This window comes from Gossypium hirsutum, chromosome A05 (assembly GCF_007990345.1).
Source record: "Gossypium hirsutum isolate 1008001.06 chromosome A05, Gossypium_hirsutum_v2.1, whole genome shotgun sequence".
Taxonomy (NCBI): Eukaryota; Viridiplantae; Streptophyta; class Magnoliopsida; order Malvales; family Malvaceae; genus Gossypium; species Gossypium hirsutum.
In genome coordinates this window covers 25322372-25340965 of record NC_053428.1, presented here as the reverse complement: position 1 = coordinate 25340965, position 18594 = coordinate 25322372, and the positions used below count along the sequence as shown (strand labels likewise).

At 34.1% G+C, this 18594-nt stretch overlaps 2 protein-coding genes across 2 annotated transcripts; one reads left to right on the top strand and one right to left on the bottom strand.

The window, feature by feature from the left end:
- Window positions 1-3083: 3083 nt before the first annotated feature.
- LOC107901778 (tRNA 2'-phosphotransferase 1-like) lies at window positions 3084-4625 on the bottom strand. The gene is made up of 6 exons (XM_016827926.2): window positions 4462-4625; window positions 4184-4273; window positions 3987-4041; window positions 3778-3900; window positions 3405-3461; window positions 3084-3245 (listed from the first exon to the last, which is right to left on the bottom strand). The coding sequence occupies exons 2-6, from the start codon at window positions 4184-4186 to the stop codon at window positions 3199-3201; spliced, it is 285 nt and encodes a 94-aa protein (XP_016683415.2). The 5' UTR covers window positions 4187-4273; window positions 4462-4625; the 3' UTR covers window positions 3084-3198.
- A 10247-nt stretch (window positions 4626-14872) lies between these two features.
- LOC121228893 (uncharacterized) lies at window positions 14873-17829 on the top strand. The gene is made up of 8 exons (XM_041111909.1): window positions 14873-14959; window positions 15047-15233; window positions 15317-15760; window positions 15902-16138; window positions 16600-16716; window positions 17164-17452; window positions 17667-17675; window positions 17769-17829. The coding sequence occupies exons 1-8, from the start codon at window positions 14873-14875 to the stop codon at window positions 17827-17829; spliced, it is 1431 nt and encodes a 476-aa protein (XP_040967843.1).
- Window positions 17830-18594: the final 765 nt, after the last annotated feature.

Genomic DNA, 18594 nt, shown 5'->3' with positions numbered 1-18594 from the left:
CCTGATCACTTGGCCTGCCACACGCCCGTATGGTTAGCCGTGTGGCGTTGACAACCACCATTTTCGGCAACCTGAAACTTGTAAAATTAAGATTTCTTATACGCATCTGATTTTATTTTGATGGGGAAATAATACGGAGACTACCCAGAACTTAATTAATCATTCCACAATCAATTATGCTAACAATTCCAACACTTAGCAAAATCAATCTACCACTAAAATCATGTCAAAAGATTCGACGCAATTCTATTCCAATTCACACACTTACCTCGTACGAAACAGGAGGCATCAAACTAATACAATGGATTAACGTCTCTTTCGATATCCTTGCCTAAACAACGTAACCAATCGAGCGTTTAACCGAACATCAAATAAACGAGCAAAATCCCGTTTCGACAGAAAAACAATATTAATACAACAGAAATCACAAACAAAAAGAAGTCACAACAAAACTTACACAATATCGACCTCACATGCAACAAGACTTCTCGATTCACATAAAGATCAATTGCCGAAAGAAGAAAGATAAAAAAGGAAAGAACAAAAAAACAAAGAACAAAAATTTTGGAAGAAAGAAAGAAAAAAATAAAAGAACAATAGAATAATTAAGTTAACCACCAACCTTTCCGGCATTTGCAAATATATATATTTTTTACTGTACATGATGTGACTCAAACTCGAAATTAGACAAAATACAGACAGATGCTTAACCAGTAAACTAGCAGACTCATTCTTGACACCAATTTACCTAGAATTGCACTTAACCACCTAGCACATAGATAAATGTTGTTTTAAAATAACAAAACTTTTAGTAACGCAACTTGAACTCCAAACCTTAAACACAAAAGTAGAGCATAATACCACAGATATATAATTTTAATCAATGCAGAATCTCACAAATAGATTTTTAAAATTTTGGGGCGTTACAGTTATTTTATTTGAGTCCCTAGTATAAAATTGTTACTTACTAAACAACTTCATAACTATTTTAGAACAATGCTGAATGAAATACACTCTGAATCGCTAAAAAATTTTCATGATGCCAACTTTTGAAATGTTCATAAATCATCAATTAAGAATAGTCATAAATATAAAGGAAGAAGGTACAAGACTCTGATATTGTAGTTAGGACTCAATTTATTACCACACGATGAATAAAATTAAATAATACTAAATTATGTTACACTCACGATATGAATGAAAATTTTCGAAGATTGGTGGTGACTAGTGAATGTATTTGGGTTGAAGAGACCTTAAATTTTCTATGAATCGAATGAATAAAGAGTTGGAATAGTGGTTTCTAGAAACATTTTTGAAGATCAAGGAAGAAGGGGATGATGGTAGGTAGGTAGGTAATGACAATGGATAGTAACAGTAGTGCCCTTTTTGCAAAATTTTTACTTTTAATGCTGTAAATGAAAAAGTTGTGAAAGTTGGGCGACCAACTTTGAAGTTTCGCTTCTTTTTTCTTGTTAATTTTCTCAAATACAGGGCAATTTGGTAAGTTGAAGAAATGAGAAAACTTGTTCGAAAGAGAGCAAAGCGTGTTTTCCGGAGGAAATAAAAGCATCGAAATTCCAGTTCCCAGAATACCCTTGCCTTTTAATTGGGATGCCCAATAAGATAAGAGCACTAATTCTAACGTATATAAAAATTTTATGTTATGGTTTTAATTAAAATTTCAAATTATATAAAAATACAAAAAATTAAAGTTGAAACACTAAGGCTTAGTTTGGATGGGCGGTGTGTTTAGCTCCGGTGAGGTTAAAAACAGCGGTGACAGTGAGATTAGGTACTGTAGCGGTGAGATTAGATACTGTAGCAGTGAGATTAGAAACAGTGGTAGAGTGTGTGTTTGGATTCAAACGCAGCTGTAGCGGTGAGGTGAAAATAAAAAATGACTTTTAAGGACATTAGATTAAAAATGATATATAATAGAAGTTTTTAAAATTATTTAACAATTACAAAATTAATAAATGATTAAAAATTATTATTAAATATAATTTAATAACAATATATAATTTAATAAAATATATGAATTTACTAAAATTATAATATATAATATTATAAAATATAATTTAAAATAATTATTATTAAATATAATTTAACAAAAATATATAATTTAATAAAATTCTTAATATTAAATATTCTTATATGAATTTACTAAAATCATAATATATAATACTATAAAATATAATTTAAAATAATTATTATTAAATATAATTTAACAAAAATATATAATTTAATAAAATTCTTAGTATTAAATATTCTTATGATTGTATCAACAAACTTCATCAATTTCTTCTATCAAATATTAAAATATTTGGACTTGACTTTGAATATTGATTTTATGATTGTTACTTTACCATCAGCAACCCAAGTTCAATTTACTTAACAACATAATGAATTAAGGTTTTTCTTCATATTCCCAATTATGTATTCCATTTTCGACTGTAAAGCACCTTTTAACTCATCTCATCAGTGATTTTCTGTCCATTGACAAATTAGGATTCTATTGTTTGTGCATCAACAATTTCGAATTCTAAAATTTAGAACGTAAATTTTATTTTCTCAATTTCAATTTTGTTTCTAGATTTAAATTGCAGCAATTTTGGTCTTCAATGTTGTTTTCTTCTTTCATTTTAACTTCTTCTTTTTTGTTATATTTTCTGATGGATTTTTTATGATTCAACTTTTAGACATGTTTATTTTCAATTTTTTCCACGAGCATTTAGATAAGAAAAATATTAAAACTATTCAAAAGTTACTTGTTTGCTTCAAAACGAAGCATATAAGGACTAAATTGCTCATTTTTATATTAGATGTCCCAATTTACTCTTGAATTTCTAATAGTTTAACCAACAAAAATCTTACATGAGTTAACAAAAAACCTCTCCAACTAAATTGCACGCATAACTTGTTTAGCAAGGTTCATTTTGTCTAAAGATTGAACAGACTTGGATTAACAATTTTAATAGATAAAATGTACTCTTATTGTAATCGACTTGGACAAATATGAATGGTGGTCATCTTTTATAAATACAAGTTTGTCATCACACAGGTTTAAAAGAAAGTAAAAAAAAAAAAAGATGATCATTTCATCATTCAATTTTAAACATTTAAGAAAGGTATAGGTTTTCTGTCTGGCCATGATTCTATTTTCTCAAAGCACTTGACAGGTACCACCCCATCAAAACCTTAAGTCAATATCACTTTGTTGTCTGAAATGTAAAGCTTCATGCCTTCTGCAGTCATCAAGAAAACAAGCGAAGACAACTTAAGAACCGTAGTTTGGCAAGAACAAATCAATATATGTTCGGCCACGACTCTAAAGAAAAGTGAGAAAGATGACTTGCTTCTTTCATGATTTTATGAACCGAAGCAATAACTGCAAGCATGCTTACCTTCCAAAGCTTTTCTAACATCAAGATAGATCAAAACGTTAACATCTCGTCTCATACCTGAAGAGGGTAAAAGATACAAATCATCATAGGCCCTCTACAGCATTTAGATTCACTAAAACTCAATTTATGCCGATTAGTGCTTGTCATTTCCCATTATCGCTTAAAATTCACGTTTTATATCGGCACCTTAGTAATCCCCTTTCATAATCTTTAGCATGAATCCTATGGTGAAATGCAGATAACAAGCATAACAACACCCCTAAGCAGTTTTTCACGTATACAGTGCTGGCATATTAAAAATAGAGAGTAAAATGAAGGAGTTCGTATGTCAAAGTTCAGAGGAACAGTAAAGAGAAATTTCATGATATCTCACCACTTATCACTTCACCGTCAGTCGGCAAGCCACTTGAGAAGTGAACATGCAATCTTTTCATGCGCTTCAAACCCGACTCCAAAATTGATTCCAAATTCCTCTTATAGGTTCCATGTACGCAAACTATCATCTCAGGGAAAATCAAGAGGATTATGCAAAATAAAAGGCATAAAGAAAGTCCATAAATCTAAGAGACATGATGTTCTTACATTGCACTTCATCAGCTGAAAGTATTTGTTTTAATAATCTTTCGGACTCAACTGTCTGCCAACGTGACATACAATATCTTCCTTAGAAGTGCATAGACATAAATAAAGATGCTCAAAACAACAGCTAAAAATAATCTAAGGTGACAATTCAGATAAAGCATGAAGAAATTAATAAATTTTTAAGAAAGATTCATCACCATGACGGTATGGCCTTGGTTTGCACGTATCAGAAGCTCCCCATTTTCCTCAAGAAGGCTAAACCGTTGTTTATTATCTTTTCTGACAGCCTACAATCAATAAACATAAAAACCATGAAATTTCTTTTGGCTGCAAAACGAACATTTTCCTTCTCATGATTGTTTATACACCAACATTTTGGAGACCAAGAATCTAAATTACTACTGGTAACAGCTCAAAGATCACTTATAAGTAAACAACAAATAGTATTTAGCTCAAAGAAGGAAAATGTTTATACATCAATAGCTCAAAGAACATTTCTGAGGCAGTACATGAACTGTCCTCTTTCTCCTCCGCGTTCGGCACAACTCATCTACTTCTTCCCTGCATTAGTAAACTGATCACTTAATTTGCTTATATAAAATTCAACATGCAAATACATGGATTTAGCGGCACTAAAAGGAATAGAATTATGGAAGAAGAAAACATCAATTTTTTTGTCGGCATCATCCAGCTTTTGCTTTTGAGCACCGTCAGCTGCTGACTGCTCACTAGGCGATGGATACACTGGAAAATCATTACCGAACATAATATTAAGTTGCTACCAACTATGAATTCAGTCAATTGATACAACAGTAAGTCCACATCTTCATCAACAAAACAACTGCACAATATATTTGCTACTTAAAGAGATTTATGTGCTTCACCTCATTTCTTTCCCGTTATTTACATTTTAGAAAAGATTTTCATTCATTTCCTCGGCAGGGGTTTCATTAACATTGTCTTTTACAAAAAGTAGAAGTTTTTCATAAGAATTTCACGACACTACTTATTAATGTATTAGATGCTCAAAGAAAGAAATTGCATCAGTTGCTAGTTTCAACTGCCTAAAACCTCATTAGCACATTCATCATAAGAAGCCTTCTTTTCTGGAAAGATTATTGAATGCAAAACAATGATCTGAATTTATCTGTAGGACTATTTTTGAAATTTAACCAAATAACAGAGGGGTCATTAAAATAAAATGAAAATTTTAGCAAAAACAGACCCTTTGGTTGCTTCCTCTAAGGTATACAGCAGTTTCATGGCATCGGTGTATCTCAATTCACCAGCAATAGTTGAAATCTGCAAAAGGAGAAATGCATGTTAACCCGTAAACAGTCACCACCATCACCTTGACCAAACTGATTTGCAAACCAAGGGGAAGGGGAAAGGGGAGAAGAAGGGTAACCAAACATCAGAAGAAACAAAAGAGGAAAAGAAACAAAAGAAATAATATGGGTAAAAGAGGAAAAGAAAAAGCTACTAGAGTTGCTAAATTTTTACCGGACCAACAATCTCCAGTTGATTTGGGGCTGACCAGCGTGGTGGAGGCTGCTTCTCACCGGACTGGCATGCTGAACCAAAGGGCTGACCAGTGCGGTTGCTGCCATTTCCCCCCCCAACCGCACCTCACTGGTATGCAATGGCAAACCAAAGGAGCCCTAAGTCCACGATATCAGTAGAATTTAAGCATATTATACAACTAATACAAAAGCGGGGCTGTACTAAAGGTATCAGAAAAGAATCTTTTGTGGATTTTCTAATGGGAAACTCTCCACTCTCTTTAATCATTATTATATTAATTAAAAATCTATTCACCAAACCAAAAATTCACACACACACAAGGAAGTTTCCATATTATAATAAAAATAAAAAATGAGGCGATAAAGTTTAAATGTCAAAAATAATGTTACTTTAAATTTAAATCTTATATTTGTGTATCCTTTTAGAATTTATATCTATATTGTAGCGACGTAAAAAATGTTTAGCTTTGGTCGCTAATTGTGGCGATTTATTTAAAACTTGAAAACTTGAAAACTGAAGTTTGATTTTAAAATGAAAAGGGAGTCGCCACCGATCCTTTTTCCTAAGTGTGATCTGACACCTATTAGATTTATTTTTTAAAACAAAAGGAAGGCCGAGTTTAGGTCTACGTCAAAAGTCCAGAGAAAAATAAGGTTCGAGAGTCGGTTACGCGCGGGGAAGGTATTAGCACCCTCGTGACGCCCAAAATTGGTATCTTATAAACACGTGTTGTCTTGATTTTCAAAAATGCGAGTTCAATGTAATATTTAGTCGTGATCCGATTAAAAAGATGAAAAATTTTAGTTTTTATTTTTTTTGGTCTTTTAGAAGGGTGTTCCGTCTTTAGCACGAGCCGACAAATTCCACCCAACATAGCGATGAAATCTACGACTTAATGTTAAATCGGCACGTTGCTTTATTTATTGAAATTAATTAAAACATAAGAAAAAAATATTTCTAAAGTGAGAATTTAAAAATAGATAAACGACGCAAACAATGATATCATTAATGAAAAATTTTAACATGGAATACTAGAAATTATTATAACAATAATAATGATATTTGCAAAAAAAGAAAATAAAAACAAATCATGTACTAATAATAAGAAAAAATGATATATTTGGTAATAATAATATAAAATAATATGTACATAAAAGATACTTCATATATATGCATATAATAAGAGTATATAATAATAATAATAATATCTACAATAAAATAAAATATTAGGAAATGTACAAAATATATATATAAAATATTTGCAATAATGATGTAAATAAACAACATATAAAATATTTGAAATAACATATAAATGAAACATTTAAAAAAAAAGGTTAATAAATGAATTAAATAGATTTAGGGCATGGCTAAAAACAAATTAAAATTCGGGATATAAAATATAAATATTGGATAGTTAATTAGGGATCAAAACGAAAACCAAACAAGATTTGAGGGCCAAATTTAAAAAACAAAAGAAGATAGAAAATGGGGGTTAATTGAATGAGGTTGCGAGAGAGGAGGACTAAACGCATAAATTTCCCTTTTAGAGAAAGTGCACAGACCCCACCCACCAAACAAAATAGTGCCGTTTCAACACCATTATTTAAAAACAAAGATTTTTTTTTTGTGTTTCATTTTCAACCCCCAATCTTAAAAAAAAAAACAAAAAAAACTTCCATGCTCTCTTCCCCTCCCCCTTTTTCTTTCTGTCGATTGGGTTCCTTAGAGACCCGCCCTACAGCCAACGACGACGGCGGTGACCGCCGTGTACAGCGAAGGAGCGCAACCTAGGTATGCCTACTTTAAAATTTTTTATGTTTCTTTGTTAAAAAAAGGTTTTCTTGAAAAAAGAAAAGGAAAAAAAAACAATGAATAAATATGAAAAAAAACAAGGTAAGCAGAGAACAAAAAGAAGAAAAAAGGAAAAAAAAAGAACAAAACTAAACCTCTTGAACCTTCCTTCTCTTTTTTTTGTTTTTGTATCCGTTTTTATTTCCAATATCTGTGTTACAATCTTTCTTTTACAAAAAAAAATAAACCCCCCGCTTTACAACATTTTTGAATGGCTTTTTATAGCCATCTTTTACAAGTTTTTTTTATTACTTTTGCCATATTTTCCCGTCTTACTTGTTTGCTCTGTTTTTGTAGGGCATGGGGGTGACTGGTGGAGCAGGTGATGGTGGCTGGTGTCAGAGGAAAGTGGGGAGGTGGCTAGGGTTTTTTTCTTTGCTGGAAAATGTTTAGTAGGTTAGTTTAGGTGGGCTGTTGGTTTAGATTAGGTTTGATGATGTTGGGCTAATGAAATTGGAGTGGGTATTTGGTTGTATTTGGGCCAAAATTGGCCTACAACAGCTGCCCCTCTTTGCTCATTATCGTGTAACGGGAATAGAGCAAAGACATAATGAAAGGCCAATTTTGCCCGGTCTTGCCAATTGTTGACTTCTTTGGCGCTCTTCTTTTCCAGGCAGTCTCTTACTAGTCTATCGCATCTTGTAGCTTTGGTTCAGTTCATTGCATCTTCTGATATGGGCCTTGTAGCTTCAATCTACTTCAATGTAGTTTCAAGGATATGAGATTTGTGGCTTCCATCTGCTTCACTGTAACTTCAGAAGGATAAGATCTACAGCTTCAATCTTCTCTTCTATTGCTTCCGTGAGATAAGGTTTTGGTCTTCTCTTCTGCCACTTCAGAAAGGCAAGATCTGATATCCTCGACCAGCTCCACTGCAACTTCAGGGAGACAAAATCTAGTGCCTTCAATCGACTCCAATCTTTGTTCTTTACTCGGTGTGTGATCCTGAGCTCAACTCATTTCTCGCAATATGAATTGACTTTTAAAAACTAGACATTAAAAATAGAAATTGAAAAATAGCTCAGCACGTGAGCAAAGGCTCAACTCACTTCTCGCAATATGAGTTGATTTTTGAAAACAAAATTTGCCAAACAGATTTTGGAAATACCTTGGCATGTGACCCGAGGCTCAACTCACCTCTCGTAATATGAGTTGATTTTTGAAAAGCATAAATTGAAAAACATTAATTGAAAATACCTCAGCGTGCCTCGAGGCTCAACTCACCTCTCGCAATATGAGTTGATTTTGACGAACAGAAATTGAAAAACAGAAATTGAAAAGACCTCAGCATGTGAGCCGAGGCTCAACTCACCTCTCGCGATATGAGTTGATTTTTGACAAACAGAAATTGAAATTACCTCAGCGTGTCCTGAGGCTTAACTCACCTCTCGCAATATGAGTTGATTTTTTTAAGAGCAGAAATTGGAATGCAGAAATCGAAAACACCTCAGTGTACCCTGAGGCTCAACTCACCTCTCGCAATATGAGTTGATTTTTTTGACAAACATAAATTGAAATTACCTCAGCGTGTCCTGAGGCTCAACTCACCTCTCGCAATATGAGTTGATTTTTTTTGAAAAGCAGAAATTGAAAAGCAGAAATTGAAAATACCTCAGCGTGCCCTGAGGCTCAACTCACCTCTCGCAATATGAGCTGGTTTTTGAAAAACATAAATTGAAGAAAACAGAAATTGAAATTACCTCAGCATGTCCTGAGGCTCAACTCACCTCTCGCAATATGAGTTGATTTTTGAAAAACAGAAATAAAACATCAGAATACCAAAACATGTCATCTGGTGGAATTCATGTGTCTTTTCAGCTATCATCACATCCTCTTGCTCTACTGGAGTACCTGTATATGTCATGCATGATGTCATCATGATATGCACATGTTTGTCTTAAATGCATTTATGCCTACATGATTATGATATGAGCTTTAGGCATGTTTGTCATATATCCCTTTTTCGTCACGATTTTTGATGATCTGTGTTCATTGTTTCGACTCTTGACTTTCTCTTTAGGCTCTGTACCCGTCCTCAAGCTTCACGAATAATCTGTATTTCTCAGATATCACTCTTTTGCCCCTGGTTGAGTTTTGTCCTTGCGTTGAGGCTCTTGTACTTATCAAATTCTTACCCAGGTAATGCTTAACATTTCTTTTGTTTAGAGTATATCATTTCACTATTTATCATGTAAACGGACCACATAATGAGATACATGAAAAAAATGGTCAGGTAGGGACAAAAGGATACCTCGCATTTATTCATTTCAAATGTAGTAAACAAAGAAAGTTAACCAATAATAGTAAAAAAGTGTCATAAAGAGAAAAGGGATTGCATTCAATGAATACAAATGCTCTAGATATACAATGCATGAACTTTTCCACGTTTCTCAATCAAGAATCTTTTCGAGCATGGCTTCTTGCGTAGAAGATTTCGAGCTTTCAGAAATGCTTCAAATTCTGTAGTCTCACTATTTGACCCACCGTTCAAAACGCCTTATTCTTTAAGCCCGGGTTTGCTTTATTAGAATGCCCTTTCGAGTTTTCATCCTAATCTTTTATGTTTAATCAAGACGCCCTTTTCGGGTTTTCACATTGATCCCTTTTTTCTCTCTTTTTTTAAGATGCCCTTTTCGGGTTTTCATCTTGGTTTTCTTTTTCAAGCATAATATTTCTTTACAGCATCTGAGTTCACTGGACTCGGTTACTCCTTCCCATCCATCTCGGTGAGAATCAAAGCTCCGCCCAAGAATGCCTTCTTTACGACGTATAGTCCTTCCCAATTCGGTGCCCATTTTCCTCGCAGGTCTCTTTGTATTGGGAGAATCTTTCTCAGCACGAGTTCTTCTTCGTGGAATTCTCTTGGCCGTATTTTCTTGTCATGAGTCGCAATCATTCTCTTCTGGTACATTTGTCCATGACAAATTGCCTTTAGACGTTTTTCTTCGATGAGGTTTAACTGGTCATATCGAGCTCGAACCCATTCTGCTTCCTCTAATTTCGACTCCATTATGACTCGTAGAGAGGGGATCTCAACTTCGATAGGTAGCACAGCTTCCATTCCATAGACCAGAGAGAAAGGAGTTGCCCCCGTAGATGTCCGTACAGATGTGCGATATGCATACAAAGCAAATGGTAGGTTCTCGTGCCAGTCTTTATATGTCTCAGTCATTTTCCCAATAATCTTCTTAATATTCTTGTTGGCCGTTTCAACCGCTCCATTCATCTTTGGGCGATAGGGCGAGGAATTATGATGCTTTATTTGGAATTGCTCACACACTTCTTTCATCATCTTGTTGTTCAAATTCAAGGCGTTATCTGAAATGATTCTTTCAGGCAAACCATATCGACAAATGATTTCCTTTTTCAAAAACCTGCAAACCGCAGTCTTCGTCACATTGGCAAACGATGCGGCTTCTATCCATTTTGTGAAGTAATCAATGACCACAAAAATGAACCGGTGTCCATTGGAAGCTTTTGGGGAAATTGGCCCTATAACATCCATGCCCCACATAGAAAAAGGCCACGGAAAAGTCATGACGTGAAGGGGCAAAGGGGCTACATGAATTTTATCACCATAAATTTGACATTTATGGCATTTTCATGCGAAATTAATGCAGTCGCTTTCTATCGACAGCCAGTAATATCCGAGTCTTATAATCTTCCTGGCCATAGTGAAACCATTGGCATGTGTCCCGCAAGTTCCTTCATGGACATCTTTAAGTATTTTTCTGGCTTCAACTGTATCCACGCATCTCAAGAGCACCTGATCTTTTCCTCTTTTGTATAGGATGTCCCCATCAAGAATAAATTCCGCTGCCATTCTTCTGATTGTTCTTCTGTCGTTCACATTTGCTTGCTCGGGATACCTTTGATTCTTGATGTATTCTAAGATATCATGGAACCATGGCTGCCCATCTGGCTCTTTCTCAATGCTGAAACAATGTGCAAGGACTTCATATATGCTCATTTGAAGAGCAATTATTTCTGTTTCTCTGTTTGCTTTAAACATTGAAGCCAAAGTGGCCAGGGCATCAGCTAACTGGTTTTCTTCTCGTGGAAAGTAATTAAAAGTTATTTCTTTGAATTCTTTAATCAACCCTGCCACGAGATCACTGTATTTGACTAATTTTGAATCCCTCACTTCCCAATCTCCACGGATCTGATAAATCACCAATGCTGAGTCTTCGTATACCTCTAAAGTTTGGATGTTTTGGTAATTGCTGCACGAAGTCCTATGATACAAGCTTCATATTCCGCTATGTTATTGGTACAGAAGAAATTCAGCCTGGCAGTGAACGGATAATGGTTCCCTTCTGGTGATACTAAGATTGCTCCAATCCCATGCCCCAATGCATTCGATGCACCATCAAAGCTCATCCTCCATGTCTTTTCTTTTGATGACCTCACACTCTTTTTCTGTAATGCACATTAAGTCTTCATCTGGGAAATCAAATTTCAATGGCTCATATTCCTTCGTTGTACGAGTTGCTAAGAAGTCAGCTATTGCTGTAATGACCTGAAATTCACGGGCACCGAAAAAGTGAGTTATAGGGCCTCCGTCTTAGTGAAATAAGTTCGAAAATAATTATTAAAAATATTTATGAGCCTAGTGGTGTGTCTAATTAGGATCTAATTAAGTGAATTTAGCTTAATTTAGAGTAGGTAATAAAAAGGATTAAATTGAATAAAGGGTAAAAGTTTAATTATAAAGCAATAGAAAATAAAAAGGATTAAAATGGCAATTAAGCCATTGACTACAAATGAGGTGGCATATTGGTGAAATAAAATCAAAGATTTTTTTAGGTTTTATATATTATAATGATTATTATTATGGTTTTATATTAAATTGTTATGATTATTTAATTGATAATACATTATAAATAAATTAAATAGAAGACAATTGTATGGTAATAAAATATACATGTGTAAGAATTGTATGGGTACATTTGTAATTTAAATATTTAATTACTTATAATTTAAGTATAAAAACATTTTATAATTATTAATTGTATTAAATAAATCATGAGATTTTTATTTAATAAGCAAATTAGATAATGACATTTGTAATAATATAAATATGTACACTTGTTATATAATTATTAATTTACTTAATATTAAAGTAAAAGATATTTTAATATATTATATTAATATTATATTATGTTAATAAAATAATAAAGTATAAAAGAATTAAAGAAATAAAGAAACAAAAGGAAATAGAAACAGAGTTGAAAACGGGAAGCAGGGGAGAAAAAGAGAAAGAAAAAGGGAAAGAAAAATAAAAGAGAAAATTAAGGATTTGAAGCTTAGAGTTAATTTGGTAAGTCAATTAAGTCCTTTTTAGTTAATTTTGATGTTTTAGGAGCTTTGAAACAAGATTTTGATGAAATTAAGTTGATAGTTCAAGAATTCATATGTTTCCAAGTAGGGTTCATGTTGGAAAAATTATGGAATTAGGGATTTAATTGAATGAATTCTAAGTTAGAATTGATTAAGGGATTAAATTGTAAACTAGGCTATAAGTTTTATATTGTAGGGACTAAATTGAAGAAATTTCGAAATTAGGGAAATATGCTGGAAATTTTATAGTTAAATATAAGTTTAGACAAAATTTGAATAGAAAAAGAGAGTGAATTGGATTAAGAAAATGATTAAGTTTAGTTAGGATTAAATTGGGAATAAGGTAGGAGTTGTTTAGAAATTTAATTATTTATTATAATTAATGCTGTAAATAATAATGTAAATTACTATTATTTTCGTAGCCAACAAAGAACCGGAAGCATCAGCATCGAAAGGAAAGGAGAAAGTCATCGATGACTAAAACGGAAGAATTACGGTGTGTACTACTATAATTCAAATTTTAATTATTATTGATTGCTGAAATTTTAATTGTTATGTATGGTAAATAAGACTTGAGGTAAGTATGTGAAATCGATATGAATATTGAGTGAAAATGAAAGTGATATAAATTGAATCAAATTGAATTGAATAAATGAATTATGGAATATGTGATTATTTGAAAAGTGTATTGATTGAAAATAAATAAATTGTGACAAATGTATGGTGTTGATGGTATACACTTGTGTGAAAATTAATTTGTATATGAATTAAGATAATAGATATTTGAATTGAATGAGTATTGAAAATTTTTGTGTAAATGAAATTGAAATTAAAAAAAAAGTAAAAATTAAATAATACCCTATCAACTTGTCGGACTAGATTCGATACAAATGGCATGCCATTGGATTTGTGATGTGATGAAGAGATTGTAGTTCGGCCGAGAGGATGTTTCTGTTATTATATACTTCGGTTTATCCGAATAGGCATTTAATGCCTTATTGGTGTGTTTGGGAGGATATATTATACCGGTGTGCTATGGAGGATTTACAATATTCCGGGTGTGTTTGGGTTGGACATTCTGGTGTGTTTGGATGGAATCCGCATATCTGTCATAGTCCGAGCTTTGTTAATAGGGTAAATAATTGAAATGAAATTTTGAAAATGAGATTATTTGTTTTAGCACTATTGAAAAGTACGAGAAAGAATGTATGAACTAAATTATGAATTGAGTTAGTATGAGAAAAATAAATTATGAATTTAAGATTTATGAAGTAAAATAATTTTATATAAAAGTAGTTTAAATAATTATAAAATTTATGGTTGATGTTTGTAATTTATTAATGTTAAATAGTCTTGATTTATAGTAATACCACTGAGTATATCCATACTCAGCGTACAGTTGTTTCTGTGCGCAGGTTAGTAGAAGTCAAGTGTCCCGGCTCAGCATCCAGAACAATCCCAACTCCAACACAAACTTGGTGATGTATATTTTTCTTTTGGGTAAAGGTGGCATGTACATAGGTGTTATTTAGTCACTTGAATATGTATATTACTTTGGGTAGTGAAGGATGAATTATAAAATTTAGATGGCTAAATGAAATGGTATTGAAAGTACATGATATTTTGATACATGAACATTAAGTTGTTAAATGAATGAAGTTTTTAATCAATTTTGAATGATGCTATGATAGTTATTAAATTAAAATTTTGTTAATAATATAAATATTAGTATATGAATGTGAAATATTGGTGTTGGTTGTTTTGGTTTGAATTTGCAGGAGGTTTAGGTAAAAATAAGCAGAAATGCTACCGAAATTTTTATAAAAAAAATTGGAATACTCGAACAAGTCCCGTTCTATTTTTAATACGTGTTTGAACTTCGAGAGTTTAAGATAGGGACTTAATTATTATATTATACTATGAAAGTTATATTAATTGTAAATTATTCGTAAGTTGTCTGATATGTCTGGTAATGCCTCATAACCTCGTTCTGGTAATGGTTTGGGGTTAGGGGGTGTTACAATTGTTGGTATCAGAGCTATCAGGTTTAGCCGATTCTCGGGCTAAATTGGGCTCGGAAGTGAGTTTAGAAGTACATGCCACTGTCGAGTCGAAATTGAGTCGGGATTTTTGGATGCTAATGTATTTATTTGATTTTTTTTATAGATAAAATGTCAGATGAAAGAATGGATAATGTTGAACAGGAAATGTATACTGGAAGTCGAGAATTAGAAGAAACTGAATCTGTTACACCTGGTGTGAATCCGTTAAACAATTAATCTCCTAACGTAGGGAGAGAAAGAAATACCTCACAAGTGTTAAGAGATATAGCTGATGCATTACAGCATATAGTGAGAGCTATACCTGCTACTACATCTGTACCTACTGTCAGACAGGCCCCAATTAAAGAGCTACGAAAATATGGTGCCACGGAATTTCAGGGATTAAAAGGAGCTGATCCATCCGTTGTTGAAAATTGGATAGAAACAACAAAAAGAGTTTTGCAACAATTAGACTGCACCCCCCGAGAGAGTCTGATATGTGCTATATCACTGTTACAAGGAGAAGCGTATCTCTGGTGAGAATCTGTGGTTAGACATTTGCCGGATGATCAGGTAACTTGGGACTTGTTTCAAAAAGAATTTCAGAAAAAAAGTATACTGGGGAATTGTACATCGAAGAGAAAAAGCAAGAGTTTTTAGTGTTGAAACAGGGGAATATGTCAGTACTGGATTATGAGCGAGAGTTCTCTAGATTGAGCAGGTATGCTTTAGAATATGTTCCAACCGAGGCTGATAGTTGTAAACGATTTCTACGGGGACTGCGAGATGAAATCAAGATTCAATTGGTAAGTCTCAGAATTACTGAACTTGTTGATCTGGTTGAGCGAGCAAAAATGATAGAACAAGTACTGGGTCTGGATAAAAAATCAGAAATTGGTAAATCAGCTGGGAAACGTATGGGAACTACTAGTTCTAATCTATTACCGAAGAGATTCAGAGAATCAAGAAGTGACTGGAGATCCAGTTTTAGTTCAGATAGAGGTGGTAGAAGCAGAGGTAAACAAATGACAATATCTACTAGTAGTGTGAGAGGTCCATCCCGAAGTATAGAAATTCCAGACTGTGAGCATTGCGGAAAGAAACATTTAGGTGAATGTTGGAGGATAACTCGACAATGTTTTTGATGTGGGGCCACAGATCATTTCATTCGAGATTGTCTGAAAGGTGAAAGTGCCACACCTGCAACATCTCAAAGATCAGTACCTACTGTTCGTGGCAGAGGATCTAGTAGGGGTGGTTCGGGTTCCGTGTCTAGAGGTGGAGGTGTCAGAAGAAACAACGATATAGTTACACAACAGTCAGAGGCCAGAGCGCCGGCCAGAGCGTACGTAGTCCAGACCCGTGAGGAGGGCGATGCACATGATGTTGTTACAGGTATATTTCTATTGTATTCTGAGCCTATTTATGCTTTAATTGATCCGGGTTCGTCACACTCATATATAAATTCAAAACTAGTCGAATCGGGGAAATTAGAATCTGAAATGTCTAAAGTTTCTATAGAAGTGTCTAGCCTTTTGGGACAAACGGTGTTAGTAGATAGAGTATGTCGGAGGTGCCCGTTAATAATACATGATAAAATGTTTCTTGTGGACTTGTTGATCATGTTTTTTGGTGATTTTGATATCATTTTGGGTATGGACTGGCTATATGAACATGGGGTAGTTTTGGATTGCTATAAAAAGAGGTTTAGTATTCAGACAGAAAATGAGAATAGAATTGAAGTGAATGGCATCCGTACCAGTGGTTCGACACGCATTATTTCAGCGATGAAGGCTAATAATTACTACAGCAGGGTTGTCCAGCATACTTGGCATATGTTATTAATTCTGATTCAGTTGGGAGTCAGTGCAGTCAGATTAGGACTGTACGTGAGTTTCCAGATGTATTCCCAGAAGAATTACGGGGCTTACCACCTGACAGAGAGGTTGAATTTGCTATTGAGGTGTATCCAGGTACAACACCAATTTTTATACCACCGTATCGAATGTCGCCCACTGAGTTGAAAGAGTTGAAGGTGTAGTTACAAGATTTACTAGATCGTGGATTTATTAGACCAGGCATTTCACCCTGGGGAGCTCCGGTATTGTTTGTTAAAAAGAAAGATGGCTCTATGCGACTTTGTATTGATCACCGATAGTTGAACAAGGTAACAATTAAAAATAAGTACCCGTTGCCTCACATTGATGATTTATTTGATCAGTTGAGAGGAGCTTCTGTGTTTTCGAAGATTGACTTAAGGTCGGGTTACTATCAGTTGAAGGTAAAAGAAAGTGATGTATCGAAAACAGCTTTTCGTACGAGGTATGGCCATTATGAGTTCTTGGTAATGCCATTTGGGTTAACAAATGCCCCAGCTGCTTTTATGGATCTCATGAATCATATCTTTCAGCCGTATTTAGGTCAGTTTGTGGTGGTTTTCATTGATGATATATTGGTATATTCGAAGACAGAGGCAGAACATGATCAGCATCTTCGAATAGTTCTACAAACTTTACGAGAGAAACAGTTATATGGAAAGCTTAGTAAATGCGAGTTCTGGTTATTAGAAGTGGTATTTCTGGGACATGTAATATCTGCAGATGGAATTCAAGTTGATCCGAAAAAGATCGAAGCAATTGTTCAGTGGAAGGCGCCAAATAATGTATCGGAGGTACGCAGTTTTCTCGATTTAGCTGGGTATTACAGGAGGTTTGTAAATGGATTCTCGAAGATAGCACTACTAATGACTAAACTATTGCAGAAGAATGTTCCTTTTATTTGGGATGATCAATGTCAGAAAAGTTTTGAAACATTGAAGTGAATGTTAACCGAAGCACCAGTTTTGACATTGCCAGAATCGGGTAAAGAATTTGTAGTGTATAGTGATGCTTCTTTGAGTGGTTTGGGTTGTGTATTGATGTAGGATGGGAAGGTAATAGCCTATGCATCTCGTTAATTGAAATCACATGAAAGGAATTATCCCACTCATGATCTTGAGTTAGCAGCTGTGATTTTTGCATTGAAGATTTGGAGACATTATCTTTATGGAGAAAAATGCTACATCTATACTGATCATAAGAGTTTGAAGTATCTTCTTTCTCAAAAGGAATTGAATTTGAGACAAAGGCGTTGGATCGAGCTTCTGAAAGATTATGATTGTGTTATAGACTATCATCCGGGAAGAGCTAATGTTGTAGCTGATGCATTAAGCAAAAAAGCTGTAATTGAATTAAGAACAATGTTTGCATGGCTTAATATGACTGATGATGGGAGTCTTTTGGCCGAATTAAGAGTAAAACCGGTAATGTTTGATCAGATTAGATCAGCTCAGTTGGAAGATGACAAATTATTGAAGAAAAGAGAGATGGTACAGAATGGCACAGCAGAAAATTTTAGTATTGATGATTGTGGATGCCTGAGTTTTCGAAATCAGATTTGTATTCCAAATACTTCTGAGTTCAAAGAGTTAATTCTACGTGAAGCTCATGATAGTTCGTTTGCTATGCACCCCGGAGGCACGAAAATGTATCGAGATTTAAGAGAATTATACTGGTGGCCAGGGATGAAAAGAGACATAGTAGAATTTGTAAGTAAATGTCTGACTTGCCAACGGGTAAAGGCAGAACATCAGGTTCCTACTGGATTGCTTCAGCCTATTAATATTCCTGAATGGAAATGGGATCGCATCACGATGGATTTTATTACGGGATTACCGTTGTCAGCAAGCAAAAAGAATGCTATTTGGGTGATAGTTGATAGACTTACCAAGTCAGTACATTTTATAGCAGTCAGGACTGATTGGTCATTGCAGAAGCTTGCAGCGTGTATATTCGAGAAATTGTTAGACTACA